At 48.8% G+C, this 17,513-nt stretch overlaps 1 protein-coding gene across 7 annotated transcripts in view; it reads right to left on the bottom strand.

Moving 5' to 3' along the window:
• ADAMTS17 (ADAM metallopeptidase with thrombospondin type 1 motif 17) overlaps positions 1-17,513 on the bottom strand; it is a 398,399-nt gene that overhangs the window by 213,298 nt on the left and 167,588 nt on the right. For all 7 annotated transcript variants that reach the window (XM_069559119.1, XM_069559121.1, XM_069559120.1 and 4 more), the window contains exon 8: positions 5,494-5,599. In XM_069559119.1, the coding sequence (XP_069415220.1) occupies positions 5,494-5,599 (106 nt within the window). The remainder of the gene's footprint in view (positions 1-5,493; positions 5,600-17,513) is intronic.

Genomic DNA, 17,513 nt, shown 5'->3' with positions numbered 1-17,513 from the left:
GAGATGGAGCAGGCAGGCAGATGAGGCCAGAAGCAATGATACAGGGTCTCAGATGTCAGGCCGGCAGCAGCCCTGCCCTGGTGCACCTGGTGTCTCCTGGAGAGCTTTCCAGGCATCCCTCCCCAAGAACGGGTGGTTTAACTGATCAGGCCTGTTAACACTTGGCCACAGGCACTTTGAAGAGCCTCAGGGGCTCCTCTCCTGCAGCAGAGCCCGTATGTCACCTCTGCTGGGTTCCCAAGTTCCCATGAAGGCAGCGATTTTCAGAGGCCACAGGCAGAGCCAGCTGACCAGAGTAGGGGTAGATTCCAGGATGGAAAGACCCAAGAAAGGGCATCTGGAAGTCAGGAAAGACCCCAGAAAGAGCAGGTGGGGAGAGGCCCAGCCTGCAACAGCTTGCACATGGGCCGTGACTCTGGGGTCTGTCTGGAGTATCGTCTTCAGATTTCTGTGGGTTGGAGGGGTCACGCGGTTTGGTCTGACTCTCTAGGCAGGCGCTGATGTGGCTCAGGCTTATCTAACAGAGCCTTCTAAATCCGACAGAAGCAGAGACTTATTTTCTGCAAGGGAAGCTCTTTGTTGTTCTGAGTGGGTAGCCAGGTAGGCCGTGAGTAGAGTCCTTCTCCGTTCTCCCCACCCCACCTGGAAGCCCTGTTTAGACACTTCCCAGGTGCTGTCTTACCCAATTGTGTGCATGCTGTGTGCATGGTTCCTGGGTTTCCCCAGCCCCCAAATGACCAGCTGAGACTTGGGTATGTGCCCTCCCAGCCTCCAACTGCACTAGGAAGCATTCTTCTCAATCAAATGTCTCCCCTGGGCCTTATCACGCCACGTTAGACCAACCTTCCCCCAAATAAAAGGCACTCTAACCAATTTTCATGGAAATATTTTCTTTCTAACACTAAAAGTTCCAAATCATAGTAAACAACAGTCTCTAAAAATAATGTTATACTACCATCACTACCAATGCTCCCCTTGATTATCAGGGTATCACTTGATTTTTTAAAACATTTTTCTCATGGGCAGTCAGCATGGATATGAGCTTCTGAAGAGAGTTCTTCCTGTGAGCAACCAGGGCTGCATTTGGCCTCAAAGAAATGAATGCTTGGAGCTCTCCCTCTTTCTCTCTAAAGTCAAATAGTGATGAACAACTTGGACACTGAGGTTCACCGCAAGGCATCCTGGTTCCTTAAGGGGAAGACCTGGGCAGAGCTGTCCCAGCTGGGCGGTCTGCTCCATGTCACTGATTCTGTCACAACCAACAACAGCTGGAAACACGGCCCTCTAAAGTGAAAGGTCTATCACAGACACCCTCTCGTGCTCAAGACCATCGCTTCCTCACGGTCACCGCAGGCTCAAGAAGACACAAAACCAGCCTCATTTTCAGCTGGGTTTCTCAAGCTACCACAACAAGACAGGGAGACAGCCGCCTTCCAAAACTCGCACAAGGTGAACCAAAAGATGGGGGCAGCTGCCTATCATGGGTAAGAAGGCATCTAAGGTCACGTTGTTAGTTGTTCAGTCGTCTCCGACTCTCTCCGACCCCGTGGACTGCAGCACGCCAGGCCTCCCTGTCCCTCACCATCTCCCAGAGCTTGCTCAAACTCCTGTCCATTGAGTCGGTGATGCCATCCATCCATCTCATCCTCTGTTGCCCACCTCTCCTCCTGCCCTCCCTCTTTCCCAGCATCAGGGTCTTTTCCAGTGAGTTGGCTCTTTGCATCGGGCTCATTAAAAAGCCCCAAAGCTGCCATCAGAAGAGCGGATGACAGACCCAGCTCATCCTCCAGGCAGGAACACAGAACAGCCCCTTCCCAGGGTGCCCCCACGACTGCCATCAGGATATGCAGCTCCTTCGCCTTCTGTCTGAAGCCATGGCTGGAGTCTTTTCTGCCCTACCTCTTCTTCACCAGGGCAGATCACCAGAAGACTGCCAGTCTCCCTGACAGCACTTGAGTTTCCTAGGGAAACCCCTCTCGAGGACACACTGGCTTCCTTCAGGCAGCTGTACCATGCCATTTTTGCCTTCTCTGCATTGGCTGCTGGCAAACTGAAGGTACCTTGGTTTTTTGCATATATAGCAAGCTCTCTTCTTTATAACATGTATTTCTATAATTTGAATTCTTATTTTAATAGCCCTGTTGTATGGGTATATTATCATGTGTGTGTGTGTGTGTGTGTGTGTGTGTGTGTGTATGTGCCAAGTCGCTTCAGTCCTGTCTGACTCTCTGTGACCCATAGACTGTAACCTGCCAGGCTCCTCTGTCCATGGAATTTTCCAGGCAAGAATACTGGAGTGGGTTGCCATGCCCTCCTCCAGGGGAATCTTCCAGACCCAGAGAGCAAACCCGAGTCTCCTACATTCCAGGTGAATTCTGCAACACTGAGCCACCTGGGACATCCATATTATCATACAAGTGATCCCAAATCATTTTAGGTAGAGACTAGAAATTGTCTCTAAAGTACCACTAGTTTCCTAATCTATAAAGTAAAAGCTAGGAAAACTGCCTCATAGGACGGATTCAATAACACAGTGAATACATAGCATCTAACAGTACCTGGTACACAGTAGGTGCTCTATGAGATCTGATGTGATTTAAACATCATTACTTCATTGTTAATTTATGTCCAAAGCAGCATTATTGATGTTACCAAGTCAAAAATTTTTCATTTAATCTATAATTTAGAACTTATTTTACTGCAAATTGGATTGGAGCCGGTTCAAGGCACCAAATGAATTATTTTTGAACTACAATAACTGAAATAAACTATGCATACAAGAGAGGGAGAAAAACGCCAGCACTACAATGAGTTAGACATTAAAACTGAGCCTTACATTTAGCTTTGTGGTTTTTGGAAGCCAAAGCAAAAATGAAATCATGCTAACTTATGTGACACTCATCATCTGATAAATGGCCTGTGCAGCTCCTATGGAAAGTGACTCTTCTCCTAACACTGGCATCCGAGGATAAGTGTTCACACTGCTCCTCACAGGAGATACACCGGGTACGGAGCAGAAGGGCCACGTCCATGCATGCCTGCACACAAAGGCACACGCATTCATCCTCCAGAAGAGATGCTTCACTTTTCAGTATTAAATGATTAGGGCCTGGTGGGTGAGCTCTCTGGAGATTTCCCATGGGTACACAGAGGGGTGTTCTTTATTGTTTTCTAAAACTCTCACCAAGAAATTTTGTTAGAGAGCATGGACCAGTGGATCAGATCACTGAGAATACCATCCATCCTATGTCAGTTTACACACATTTAAGAAACATGGAATTAAATTATTCCTCTCTATCCCAAAGAATGGATCAGTTTCCAGGCTCGCATCTGTGAAACAGCCTGTCCAGTGGCTTTCCCGAAAGTGCAGGCTGGCCCCCACCTTACCGCTCCACACAGCCTCCCCAACTCCTCGAGGCGGATGGCCAGGGGAGTCCGTGGACAGGGAGGCTGACTTCATCCATGAAGGATCTGCCTCTCAATGTTTGCGAATAACCAGAGACAACAGACTTCTCTGGGAAAACCACAATCGCCCAGCCAGGGGCAGGACCAAATGCTAGCAGGATTTACTGGCTTTGATGAACAATAAGGTGTTTGTTTTTGCAGGTAATTAGAGTTCAGTAGCAAGCTATAAAGAGTTCTCCGAGAATTCTAAATAGACGGTAGCTAAAGGCTATTGGAATATGACTGAATCTCATCAGTCATCTGCAGACCTCCCGAGTTAAGATGCCAGTATTTGATAAAGCACAACCACACAGACCACCAGAGAGGAACGGCGCTCTGTGTTCTTAATGTCCAGGGAGAAAAGGCGAAAACGTGTGCTCACATGTGCTCATGTGTGGGGGTGACTCCTGCCATGGGAGGCAGCAGGTCACATAAACATATCTCTTCAAAGGTCCACATGGCCTGTGTGCTGGGAATGTTTCGACAACTCTACACTCTCACAACTGTTAGGGAATGGGTTCCCAGGTACTACGAAGGGCTGGGTGGGGCATTTGACAGAGAGAAGTGGTTTGCAAAACCGTACGCATTTACACTTTTCTTTCAGCACCCACTATTGAATGTGGGGCTTGTTGTTGTTGGTTTTTTTTCTTAACAAATCTGAGATATGAATACAAATTTGATTACAATTAGTTTAAAAAGTTTTTTTCTAGGAGTCTAGACAAAAGAGGACAGGCAAAGTGCTGTGACCAATATTTTTAAAATACTGTCAATTGAGGTTTGACAGAAAACAACAAAATTATGTAAAGCAATTATCCTTCAATAAAAAATAAATTAAAACATACTGTCAAGATGAAATAAATGTGTTCTTAGAGATAACTGCTCATCTTGCTTGTCTTGGCCAAGAACTTGTTATTTTCTCCTTAATACCAGAAAATACGCCTAAGATTATTTTCATTTACTCACATCATGATAACCAAGAGGGACAGAAAAGTGAACAACAAACCCACCCACAGGAGTGAAAAAAATTAAAATGAGACCAGATAAATGAAACAAGGTTAAAAAAAAAAAATCAAGCCCCAGATATGGCTAAGACTAGGGGACAACAGCTGCTTTCGTACTCCTTACCCATAGCCTCTACTCTTGAGAAGCTTGAGTTCACATTTAGGATTCTAGGCATCTTACTGTCGAGGGCACTAGGAAAACTTGACAATACATATATTTTCTCCAAGAACTAGATTTTCATTTAATTTTGCTCTCTTCAGTCCAATATGAATTTCCCCATTGTTTTGCATGTTTTGGCCTCAATTTATTTATTTAAAGTTCTTAAGCAGTCACCTCCCAATGTTTCCTTCAGAGAAACATGAAACAGCTACTCCAGGAGGAAGAGAAAACCCTCGGGCCGCAGGTTGAGAGACAGCTGCCCTCCTGCCCCCGAGGCTCCCTGCAGGTGATCTCAGCCTTGGGCCAGCCACTCAAGCCCCAGCCCTGCTGTCTCCCCATCTGAAACGCCAGCAGGCAGCCTCAGATTCTGTCCACACTTTGGGCTCTAGGGTTCTGTGGTTCTTTCTTCCTCAAGGGGAGAATTGCCAATGGACAAAGGGCATAGCTGATGATTTTTTAAACTAAGACACTGACATTCTGCTTTCAGAAAGTTGGACTTTGTTTGAAACTGGCTGAAGAAAAAAAAAAAATTCAATGGCACGAAGATAATCCCACTATCTGAATATATTTAGAGTGAATCAAAATCGTGCTGATCTGGGAAGGGGGATGCAACTCACGACGACACTCTAAGAAAAACCTCTTCCCTTTACAGAATGTGCTTTAAGAATAGACCAACCTCAAATGAGCATTTCCGCTCTCAGAGACAGTCTGCTCAGTGATCTCCTGGATTCCCTGAAGGGCTGGGACCTGGGCTTGCCTAGGTCCCTACTCGAGAGGAAGCAAAGGTGCCCAGCAGTACTGTTTTAGAACTTCCAGAATCTGAGTGAAAAGAATATGTATTCAGAAAAGCATTTAAAGAGGCAGAACAATCCAGAGTCTGATACTTACTTGTGGCCCAGCTCATGAGCGATGGTAAAGGCCAAATTGAGGCCATTGTCTTCGGCAAGCACACATTTCCTCTTAGCACTGCACACACCTCCTAAGTAAGCAATTCCTGCAGCAGAGACACAAAACACATCCTCTTCAGAACATGCGAGGTCCTGACCTCGCAGGGCAAATCCACACGGTCAGCATCACACACCATCGAGAGGGGCAAGTAGGGGCGAGGATGACCACGGGACTGGGCCTGTATCTCCAGAGCTCATGGAGACTGGCTGGTCGGTGTGGGATGCTTCTGTACTTGTCTAATGATAACAATAACCACCACAAGCATCTCTCGAGCATTTAACATGCATCAGGCTGAGCAGTTGGCACATCTAACAAAGCCCTCACTAGCCAGGATGGAGGCAACAGGGAAACCGCGGTTCAAAGAGGAAAGGTAACTTTCCCAAGGTCCCCTGGACTGGCACCTGGAGCTGGAGGCTGAGGCAGCCAACTTCAGCATCCAGGGCCGGGGCCAGGCGAGGCCAGCAAGGCAAGGTACCCAGCGTGCAAGGTTCATGGAGAGGACCCTGAAGGGGTGAGCAGGCTCCTTCAGACTCCGTGCCCCAGGCCTCCACATCCCCCGCCCCAGGCCCAGCCCCACAGGGTTAATGCTCTCAGAGGGTGAGCCAGACCAGGGCCAGGGCTCACTCAGAGCAGGCCAAGGACAGCGGGAAGGTTCAGGAAAATGTCTCAGGAGCCCCTCAAAGGAGGAGACCGGGTCCTGGGAGGAGTGAAAGACACCGAAAGAGTAAGGGCCTGGAGGCCACCTGGGAAGATGGACCCTGCGGTCCAATGGCTCATCCCTGCATACATGTGAGAGACCCCAGGACCTTCCCTGAGATGGGAGGACGGAGGCAGTGCAACTAGGGGAACCAGACTCAGGAGAACACTGTGAGCAAGGGGCTGAGGAGAGAGGATGGGAGGTGGCCGGCCTGTGGGGGTGATGGGGGGAGGACAGAGGATGGAGGGGGCGGCCTGTGGGGGTGATGGGGGTATTTCAGGGGAGCAAAGCTGTTCTACAGAGGCCCGTGAACAGGAGAGGGCCTTGGATGGACTGGGCACAGCTGCAGGTCACGGGCATCAGCCATGCACGGCTGCCCCTCTCTAGGCTGACACCGCCCGTGGCACCTCTGCACACTCCTTCACAGCTCTGAACCTCGGAAGGGCAGCCCCGTGGTCCCCGCCAAGGACCCTCAGCACAGGGCCTGGAACAGGATTTGAGTGCTGGTGGTGGCCAACTCCCCACTGTGTCCTGTGACATGAATGAGGGGCTTAGGGCCCGGGCGGCGGTCGGTGGGTCACAGGCCTGGGCGGGCCCGGTGCGGCCCTCGCTGTGCGCTCACAGGGGTGCGGAGCAGGCAGTGGCTTCAGCTGGGCATGCACAGGCTGGTGGCATGGGTGACCCAGTGACCAGGGCCTCTGCCCACCGGCCTGCACCCTGGGAAGTGCTGTGGCCACACACAGCTCCCTCAGCGTGCTCAAGGAGTCTTGGGAGCGAAGGGCATCCCCGTGGGCACAGGGGCCAGGGCGGGAAGGGGCTGACGGTAAGTAGGGGGATTTAGGAATTAAAAACGAACCTCCCTCCCTGCTCCCGAAGAGCTAAACCAACATCCTGTTTGTTGACGTCAAGACTAAGCCGGGGCAGACCCCGGCACACAAGGGGCCCCCTCACAACCCCCTCGAGGGGCAGACCCTGCGAGGGGCAGCACAGGAGCTGGGCACCACGGCACACGCCTGCTTTTATTTGGAAACACTCGTGGCCAGGGTTGAAGTTTTTGTTTTGTTTTCCACCAAAAAAAAGAAAGGAAATGCTCTTAGGCCTCAAGATGTGTTTCTTTGCACGCGGGCATCTTAACGCAGAGGATGGGAAGGAAGAAAATGACAACCAGAAAGGGCACGATCTGCCTTTGTGGTGCCTTCAAGGTCGTTATTCTGGTTTTGTTTTAAAAACGCTTTGTGGGCTGCTGCAAAAAGTCCAGCAGTGAGTGGGGCGGAAAGCTTCCACAGGGCATTGACGGCATCCGCAGGCCGCACACATGCACACACACACACACACACACACAGACTCACTCACTCACTCACTCACTCACTCACTCAAATGCACCCCTGGTCTGCCCAGCCTCCCGGGTCAGTGAATCAATCGGAAACAATCAGACATGCTCGCCCCAAGGAGTCGTCTGGTGAGGGGGAAAGAGACATCCAGGGCCAGCTGTGCTGAGCTTGCTGTCCCAGGACCGCCCGCTGAGCCAGCAGCCTTCAAATACCACAGGATCACGCCCCCAGTCCCGGCTGCACTCAGCACCGGAACGGGGCATCGTGAGTTTCCATTCTAACTGGGCAACACGCAAGGCTGGGGAACAACTAAGTGGAGGGCGTCTCAATAATCGCATTTTGGTTTCTCCAAGGTGCAGATGACTTTTTTTTTTAAAACTAGAAAATGAAGCCTCGGTTTATAAGAGATACTCCCAGACAAAGGTGGATTAAGCTCTAGTGTTTTTAATGATTTATTCCAATTGTGAACTGCTGTTCATAAAACCAAGCAAGGCAAAGCACCTCAACAAAAACAGCCCCAAAATGGAGCATTGGAGCTTGCAAATTTATGAGCAATGCTGTGGAAAATGCTTAGAACTCGAAAAACAAAGTCTGGAGAGAAGCCCAGGTTGTTGTAAAAGCGCTGTAGGGAACAGACGGTAGTTAGGCCAGGAGCTTCAGGGGAAGCACAGCCCACCACTATTCCATGTTTTCTGGGAACAGCAGTGTACACAGCAGGGTGCGATGGAGACACGGAGACCCCCTGTTGCCTCTGCAAAGCCACCAGCTTGAAAACGCCGTCAGATCTCACCTCAGCCCTTGTCAAGAAATAAGGAAAGCCCAGTTTTCTCAGCATCGATTTTGCTTTTTAAATTTAAAAAATGAAGTCTGTAAACATAAGTTCTGAAACTGTGGAAGCAGAGGGACCTTCTTGTGGAACTGGAATTCCCCACAGACAGCAAGGATTTCTTAGACCCCAGAGTGGTGCTTCCAATGGTTTTGGGCCTTCCATGATTTAAAATTCTACACCAGAGAAATCAGAGTAGAACTTATTTTTGAAATCTTAAAAAACATCAATTCCACATGTTTGCAGAGCTCCTTGGAACAAAAGTGAAGCAGAAAAGCAACTGGCATTTATTAGGGGTCTCTCCACAGGCGAGTTCCGCTCTGCATGTGGGGTCCTCCCTTATTTGGAAGGTATTACTGGCCCCACTTTACAGGCAGAGAAGTGAAGGTGCAGCATCCAGTACATGGCTGATCAGGGCTCAGACTTGTGTACAAATGCAGGGCTCTCTCTCTCCAGCACCCATGCTCCCCCAGGCAAACGCTGGGCCTCCCACACCAAACTTTTGGTAACCAGCAACAACGATAAGCTTGAAGGATTTAAAAGATTTTCATAAATCTTAATGTGCACTTATGCTGAGATGTGGGTGGGATACAGTAAAGGTTTCACATCTTTAATCCTAAAGATGAAAAGACTTGAGGGATATGTGGTCATATTAGCAGTAGTCATATTAGCAGTAGTAGGACATGGTTAAGTCATTACAAATCTTTCCATTTTTTTTCCTTTGGACAGTGAATATGTACTTGCTATGAAAATTAAAGGTATTGATTATATCTCATTTATTCAAGGTGACATACCACAGAGGCAGAGGTGGGAGACTAACAAACCACCACCCACAAAAACTATCTGGATTTTGATTCTGAGTGTACAGCCCTGAAGGCAGTAGACACGAAGGAAGTTCGCAGTCAACACATAATTGAGTGTGTGCTTGTATCCTAAGGGCAACTCACTCCATCTCTATGAAACCCTTGGCACAGATTAGGAAAAGCAATATATATTTTGGAAAGTCTGAAATACTGGAGTTACAGATGCAGGGCTGTAAAGTGTTTTCCTGATGCCTGGAGAAGTGTATCTAATTGATCACAAAGCAGATCACATCCACCAGAGCCTCCCAACCCAGTTTCTCAGGCAAACCAGCTCAGTGTGGACACACTCTTCTCCACTCCTTTTCTTGGTAGGAACACAAGCTTGAGGAGCAAATTGGGTGAGATGGTTTAATTTCTTTTTCAGTGGAAAACTGTGTGGTGTAAGCACATAATTCTTAGACTTAGCGTTGACCATATGATCTTTTCTAGATTTAAAGAGTAAACAACACCCAATTGTATAAACTCTGGTTTATCCAGCAAATTGTCTGTGTAAACAGTTTACAGCTGCTGGCCCTGTTGCCCATTACTCAGACCTTCTTGGGCTCTGCCTCTGAGAGAGATGGTCATCTTTCTCCCACCAGCTGCTCCAGGAATCAACACCATCATGGTTATCCCTGGCATACCACGCTGCCAATTATGAGATCGCAATCTACATCTATTCTCTCAGCAATCACAGCAGTAGAGATTGAGCTTCATGCTCAGGCTTGTCACCAAGTCCTTGTGCTCTCGGAAACTCACTAAGTGGTTGGAGGTATGATCTGAATTTGTGAACGGCATCAGGAACAAATGTCTTAGAACCTAGAACGTGACAGATGAAAAGTAACTACGGTCGATTCTTATTACTCACGGTACCTGGATTCTAAAAGGAAGCTCCGAACCCTGAATTCTGGAATAGAGAACAATTGGTCCTAGGGGAAATACAGGGTTTGGTTCCTGTGAGCCTCTGATCACATTTTGTCAACTGACACATAACTTTGTTTTATGTGTCTTTCTGTTTAAAGACACCTATTCGATACGTATCATTGATTCATTAACACTGAACCAAGTGCCTGTAACTCAAGGCTGAATGAAGTTCATCTAGTGTTTTCTTTGCAAGGCATGTGGCAACCCTGAGCTTTGAAACACTAATCAGCACTTCAGCACTATCCTTGGAGGCCACTTGAAACAGCAAAATCACCACTAAAAGCAGAAAAATATGAAAAACAAGGTGCCAGAGAGACCTCAAAAAGGACACTTGTTCATAGCATGAGAGCTGAAACAAGAAAGAAAAACACTGCCTTGTATGACCTCTCCTGGGAACATGCCTGCTGGGTGACTCAAATATTTCACCATTCTCCATGTATCTGCAAATGACCACAAAAGTACTGCAAGTACTGACTTGGGAGTTTCAAACAAATTTTAACGAGTAGGTGAATTCACAAATGCGGACTCTATGAATGAGGAAAATTGGCTGCATTCTCAAAAACCATGTCTTTTATCAGGCACAATGAAGTCCTTATCAGCTGCAATAAGGAAAATCACTTTTCATTTACATTTCCTATATATGCTGCTTATATTTCCTAACTCTACACTATTAGATTAACTGACTCAGGCCCTTCTCCGTAATTCTGCTTCTGCAGTCTCTGAGATCAGTGGTTCACAGGGTCATCGGAAGTCACTGACACCCTAAAGACTTCTGCACAAAGTGGACAGAGCCCCATAAAAGCTGAAGGACAGGCTTCTAACAAAGCAGGAAAGAGGGTTCATGGTAAGTGTCTGGAGAGGTGGCAAGGGTAGGAGAGGGTGGTGCCACTGCTTGGGACTGAGGGACACTGCTTTCCAGCCCGGCCCTGCCCATGGCTTTCTGCCCTGGTGCAGGGCCCCAATGTTCCAGGGGTCACAGCAGGACAGCCCCTTCCAGACGCAGCCTTGTCTTAGCAATTCCCCCACAAGTAGGAATCCCCATCTCCCTGCTCTTCTGGGTCCCTTGGGGTCAGTCACAGTGGAACAAAGATGAGTTAATAAGGTCTTTATCGCTATACCATGGGTGGGGGTGGGAGGCAATGGCTTAAAAAGCAGCACTGGTTCCCTGCTTAAACATGAGCACTGCAGAAGTTGCCACTGCAATACAAAACTGTCTGTGCCAAACATCCATCTAACCTGGAAGCACTGATGAACCAATAACCCAGCAGCTCACAAGGGTCAAATGAAGCAGTAAACAGACAAAGTGTGAAGGTAACAGCTTCCAAGTTTGACCACTGAAGGGCTCACATGCTTGATTTTGAAACTTAATACCAAGTTAGAGTAATCAAAGTGGTATGCTACACACATAGACATTCAGATCAACTGAACAGAACCGAGAATCCAGAAATAAACCTTTACGTTTATAGTCAACGGACTTTTGACAAAGGTGCCAAGACCATCCAATGGGGGAAAGAAGAGTCTTTTTCAACAGATGGTGCTGAGACAAATAGATACCCAATGTCAGAACCCCTTTCTTAGATCATACACAAAAATGAACTCCAAATGGATTGTAGACCTAAATGTAAGAGCTAAAATGATAAATCTCCCAGAAGAAAACAGAAGTAAATCTCTCTGATCAGAGGGGAAGGCAAAGCCTTCTCAGATGTAACACCAAAAGCATGAGTGGGGATAAAAAAAATCCCACACCAGTGTGTTTACCAATGCAGACATGGTCTTCTTGTGGCCCACTCCTCCCGCAAAGGAGAACGGCTGGGTGGGGGCTGGGAGTGAGGTGGGGAGAGATGGAGTTCCCAGCCAAGCAGTGAACGTGCTGATACCTCCCCAGGGAAGCTGTCCAGCCATGATGCCTGCATTATGGCTTCCTGCTAAGTAGGACTGTCCCAGCAGCCTCTGTGCTACAGGCTAGCTCATGCAGCCATGTCAAATCCTTGTGAGCTGCTGCTCTGTGTGTGCATGGGTGGGTGTGTGTGTGTCTTGATTACAGTCAGAACCAGAAAGGACAACGTGTGCTGGGCCGCACTCCAGCTTAGGACAAACATGCCCTCACTCCAGGCATCCCAGGCACCTCCAGGATCTAGGGGTTTAGGAAGAGATGTCACCTCACCCCTGGTAAGGGAAGCACACAGCAAGACCCCCAGAGGACTCAAGGGTTGCTGGGTTACAGCTGAGACTCCTACAATATAAGTTAAGTGAGTGAAGTGTAAACGGAGTCAACTCCCCCTGAGATTCATAAACTGGAACCAAAAAATTTATCTGAAAGGTTTGCAGCACTCTGTGGAGACCAAAACATACCAGGAGATGGCGAGGGAAGAGAAATAACTATTGACATTCAACAGACCATGGCCAGCTTCAGCCAGGTGCACAGAGACGCCGTGCAGGCTTCCTATGCTCCAGCAAGATGGCGCTTGTGTCTGGGAAGAGGACCCCCAGGGAGCAGACAGGGCTCCTCCAAAAGCTCAAGAGGCCTCTCCTCGGAGGGCGCACAGGGGCTCAGGGGCTTCTGCCCCAGGCCCAGACCCCCACCACAAGGGCCCCAGCAAATTCACCTCAGGACGTCAAAGGAAGGAGGTCTGTGCCGAGATCCTGAGACTCATTTTGTCAAATACTTCTCACAGTGTTTTCTGACTGCCTGTAAGTTACAGCATCACGCCAGGCAAAAGATCCGAAGATGAACCAAAGGGGTGCAGGCCATGGGAAACAGTCCCAAGAACACCATTCCAGCAAGAAGACAGGGAGGCAGGTGGAAAGGTGAGCAGACACTTTATACGCCAAGCTCGGGGCCCGACAGGTGGGCGCTGGGGTCTCTAAGGGACGATCGTCCTGGTGTCCTGTGTCCAGGTCTGGGCTCCCGGGAGAGCAGACAACGGAGACTGCAGACGGAGCTGGCTCTGGGTCCCCTGCTCCCCCATGCAGCCTCAGTCCCCTGCTCGGGGTCACTGGTCAGAGCAGAGGACCCTCCCCGCCCCCAGAGAACCAGGCCCTCCTCACTCTCACCTTGGGTCCCTCAGCAAACATGTCTGGGCGCCCTGGCCAAGGCTGGCTCCGCTGGCGGGAGCCTGCCGGCAGCACTGTGAGTGCAGCGGGGATGCAGGCCTTCAGGTTTCATTTCAAAGACCTCCAAACCCTTTTGTGTGCTCCCCAAGCACCACGGAGGGAAACAGACCCTGCCAAGCTTGCTCGGTGTCTGCGTGTCTCAAGCTCTCCTTGCACATGCACGCGTATGGGTTTGTGCGTGGGCACACACGAGTGTGCCTGGATGTGGCTCTGGGCAGCCACCACCAGGCAACGTTTCTGAAAGCCGGCGGTGTGAGGTGGATGCCCACGCTCCTGTGGTAAGGAACCCTGGTGGATTTCAGCGGTTTTACTACACTCCCATTTGCTCACCATTTAGCATCTGTTTTTGTCAATAATTCCAGGGACCTTTACTAGTCCTTTCACAGCTTTGCGACTCCTCCATCCTCCTCTCTCCCCATCATCTTTCCTCTCCCTGGGGGTGAGGATGCCCTCTTTCTCCCTAGGGAAAGTTGGGGTTTAGGGGCAGGGTCAAGATGTGCTTTCCTTAAAAACAGCTTGGTCCTGTGGGATGTGGAAAATGACACAACCAAGGCTTCCACAGGGCCAGATATCCCAAAGGAGTACCTAGGAGTGGATGTGAAGTGTTCCGTGCCGAAATTCAAGTGCCACCTGGCAAGAGGGATGCACTCCTGACCTAGCCTGCTCGTGGTCAAATGCACCCTGAGTCATAGTCTCCCGCAGCAGTCCTGTCTGAACTAAATGTGTGAGGGCAGCGGCAGGCAGGGCGCGAGGGAAGACCACCACGTTGTGATGGCAGCTGAGCTGGAAGAAGGCATGGCAGCTGGCGGCGGGAGGAGAGGGCACCCGGGGCAGCGCCCAGGGAAGGGCACACCTGGCTGAGGGCAGTCACACAGGTGTCCACTTTCTACAGACCTACCACGTGATGGAAGCACTCAGGCGCGGCTTCCCCAGAAGCAGAGGACACCAAAGGGCACACGGGGGTCTTCCCAGGGGCTGGCGCTCTCTGACCACTAGATCTGGGATCCGGTCACACCGAGTGCTCAGTTTCAAACATTCACTGAGCAGTACACCTAGATATGCTTGTTTTTATGTAAATTTGACAAAGAGAAGAGGTGCACACACAAGTGAAAAAGGAGAGTATGGACCTGATTTAATGATCTGAAACCGGTCAAGATTACTGGCCAGTTCAGATCTTGTCCCAGGAGCTAACATATAACCTGGTGACTACAGTTGATAAGACTAAATGATATAACTGAAATTGGTTTAGAGAGTAGAACTTCAATGTTTTCACCAGCTCCCCCCCAAAAAGTAAATATGTTAATAAACTCCATGGTGGGGGGGGAGGGATCCCTTTCACAAATTACCAAGTGGTACACTTCAAATATCTTAAATTTTTGTCAGTGATACCTCAATAACACTGGGAAAGAAGACAGGTTATCTTAAGAGAATTCAAGGGTCTTAGGTTGATGAAATCATAGTGCTATTAATTAGTTAATTAAAGTGGTATTAATGAGTTAAGGTTTGCTTTTATCTGTATCCCCAGACTTTACCTGTTTTACCTGTATTTCTTGGACCATTTGAGGTGGCCTTATATGGTCCCATTCTTCCAAGGACCCTTGCAATGGTATGTTCTTGAAACTTGCCTGAAGCAGCCTTGACTACAGCTTCACCCCATCTCATACTAATAACTGTATTTGTACAGAAGAATAAAATACAAGGTCATATGCAGAATTACTTGCCAAGTTAGCAAAGAGAAGCTTTTTCAGAATAATTAAGAAACCATGTCTCTTGCTAAACGCTGAGCCCAGCAAAACCATCCTCTAGGGGATGAACTGTGGAACGTGAGTGTGGCCTGGGGTGAAGGTCAGCAGCACCCAGGGCCCTTCCCTGCTGTGCTTTGTCCTAGGCCCTCCAGGTGTGGGGAAGGTCAGGCCCCAGGGCAGCTCTGGACAGCAGCTTATGATGCAGGTCTGTCAGTGCCTGCTGGCAGGACCCCACAGCCCGTCAACTAAAGAGAGGATCCTCACCCGGGAAGCTGGCTGTCATCTGGGTGCTGACTCAGCTCCCGTGAGCTAAAGTCCACCCACCATGCCAGCCCCCACTCCAGACAGCCTCAAGAGGCCTGGGGAGGGGGGGCTCTGCCTCTGCGGACAGAAGGCAGAAAGGACAACATTCCATTGCAGCTAAAAACAAAAGCTAGCCTTTTAGAAAGGAATGCTGATGAGAAGTCAGGTGGGCCCCCAGCACAGTGACAGAAAACAGGCCAGCCTTCAGCAGGACAGGCAGCAGGCGAGGAAGATGCCCAGCCTGGGGAAGTGTCCCCAGATGTGGCAGGGAGTGGATGGTTCACCTTTGGGTTCAACATTTTACTGCTCTACGCTTACGGATACAGCTCGTACCTAAGGCTCCTGTCTTAGTTCCTTCAAGCTGCTGTAACAAAATGCCATGGAGATGTACTGCTCACAATTCTGAAGGCTGGAAATCTGAGACTAGGGAGCCAGCATGGTTGGGGGTGAGGGTACTCAGAGCCTTTGAGGCACAGTCGGCAGGGAATTCTGTGAGGTCCCTCTTATATGACACTAGTCTCAACCATGAGGGTGCCATCCTCATCTCCTAACCATTAGGTTTCCAATATATCGATCTGGGGGAACAGAAACATTCAGATCAGAGCAGCTACCTTGGACCTCAAGACTAGCCCCAGACTACAGAAAAACGTGCAGGTCAGGGCCTATGTTTGAATAAACAAACGTTCATCTTTTAAGCAATTCCACACGCTTCCATCTTGCCTCTGTGGTGATGATGATGGCCCCATGTTCCATTCCCAGGACCAGGGGATCCTTAGAACTCCGCTGTGGCCTTCCACCAAGGCTGGCCAGCCACCAGGCCTACACCTGCCCCAGACTCACGCCACATCCAAAGGACTCACCACCCCAAACGGTGTCTCCTCAAGTTTTCCTCCCCTTGAAGTTCAAAATCTTGCAGACCTGATCATTCTCTCTCCTCCTCCCTCTCTCTCCTTCCACCCCACCTCAGTAACCATCAAGTACTGCCATTTCCTGCTGCCCGCAGACTCTGGAATTTGTTTCTTTTTGGTCCCAAGTCCAGAACCTTTAAGCTTGGATTATTGTGGTAGCTCCTCAGGGGTCATCTTTCGTGTTTCTCTCCACTCCAGTGAGTCCTTTAAAGGCTAGATTCAAGTTTCCTCTCTTCCACTGATTCTCACCTCATCCTGCCAGCTCACAACCCCTGGCCCTCTAGAGCCTGTCGCAATACCTTTACTTTACGATAAGCCCTGTCTTCCTGCAGTCCAGTCATCTGACCAAATCTTATGTCTGCAGGGATGTTAAGCATCTCTGAGCCAGCACCCACACACTATTTCATAATTAACATGGGCTAGTTAATTATGAAACAGGTTCTCAATAAGTTCCATAAATGAGTAAAAGGATACCAGTCCTACCAACTTCATCTTCATAAAAAGTACCCTCTGGTGCTTAAGAAGTAGACTAGAGTTCAATGCATAAGACAGGGTCCTCAGGGCTGGTGCGCTGGGACGACCCTGAGGGATGGGATGGGGAGGGAGGTAGGAGGGGGGTTCAGGATGGGGAACACGTGTACACCCCTGGCTGATTCATGTCAATGTATGGCAAAAACCACTTAGCCTCCAATTAAAATAAATAAATTAAAAAAAAAAAAGAAGTCAACTGGAACAGGAAGGAATAAATGGTGAGGATGAGCATAAGGATACAATGATACTAACATCAAACCTGTGTGTACCAGACCCAATGCTAAAGACTTCCCTTCATTGTCTCATTTTATACTTCCAATCACCTAGTGAGGTAAATACTATTTATTATCTCCATGACACTGATGAGAAAGTAAGACCCTAAGAAGCAGACAACTCACTTGAGGTTAACCCGTGAGTGATGGAGCTTGGTTCCCATCTCAGATCTTTTGGACCAGAGGCCTCACACTAAACTTAAGAGGCTGCAAGCTGGTAGCCACAGAAGAATTCAGACTATAGAAATGTTCTGTTTGGACCACTAAGTATGTAAAAAAAAAAAAAATTAACCAATCACCAAAAATTAAAAATTAGGGGAAGCTACATAAAATTCAGATTTCCTGACTCTTCTTAAAATAACAGATAACCAGAAAATGATACACTGGTCAGTTGATGGTGCCAGGACAACAACTGATCCAAGTGGAAACAAATGAATTAAAACCCCCACCTCAACGCACACTCACAA

Source organism: Ovis canadensis, chromosome 18 (assembly GCF_042477335.2).
Source record: "Ovis canadensis isolate MfBH-ARS-UI-01 breed Bighorn chromosome 18, ARS-UI_OviCan_v2, whole genome shotgun sequence".
Lineage (NCBI taxonomy): Eukaryota > Metazoa > Chordata > Mammalia > Artiodactyla > Bovidae > Ovis > Ovis canadensis.
Note: the sequence above shows the minus strand (reverse complement) of the source record. Positions and strands in the feature narration are given on the sequence as shown.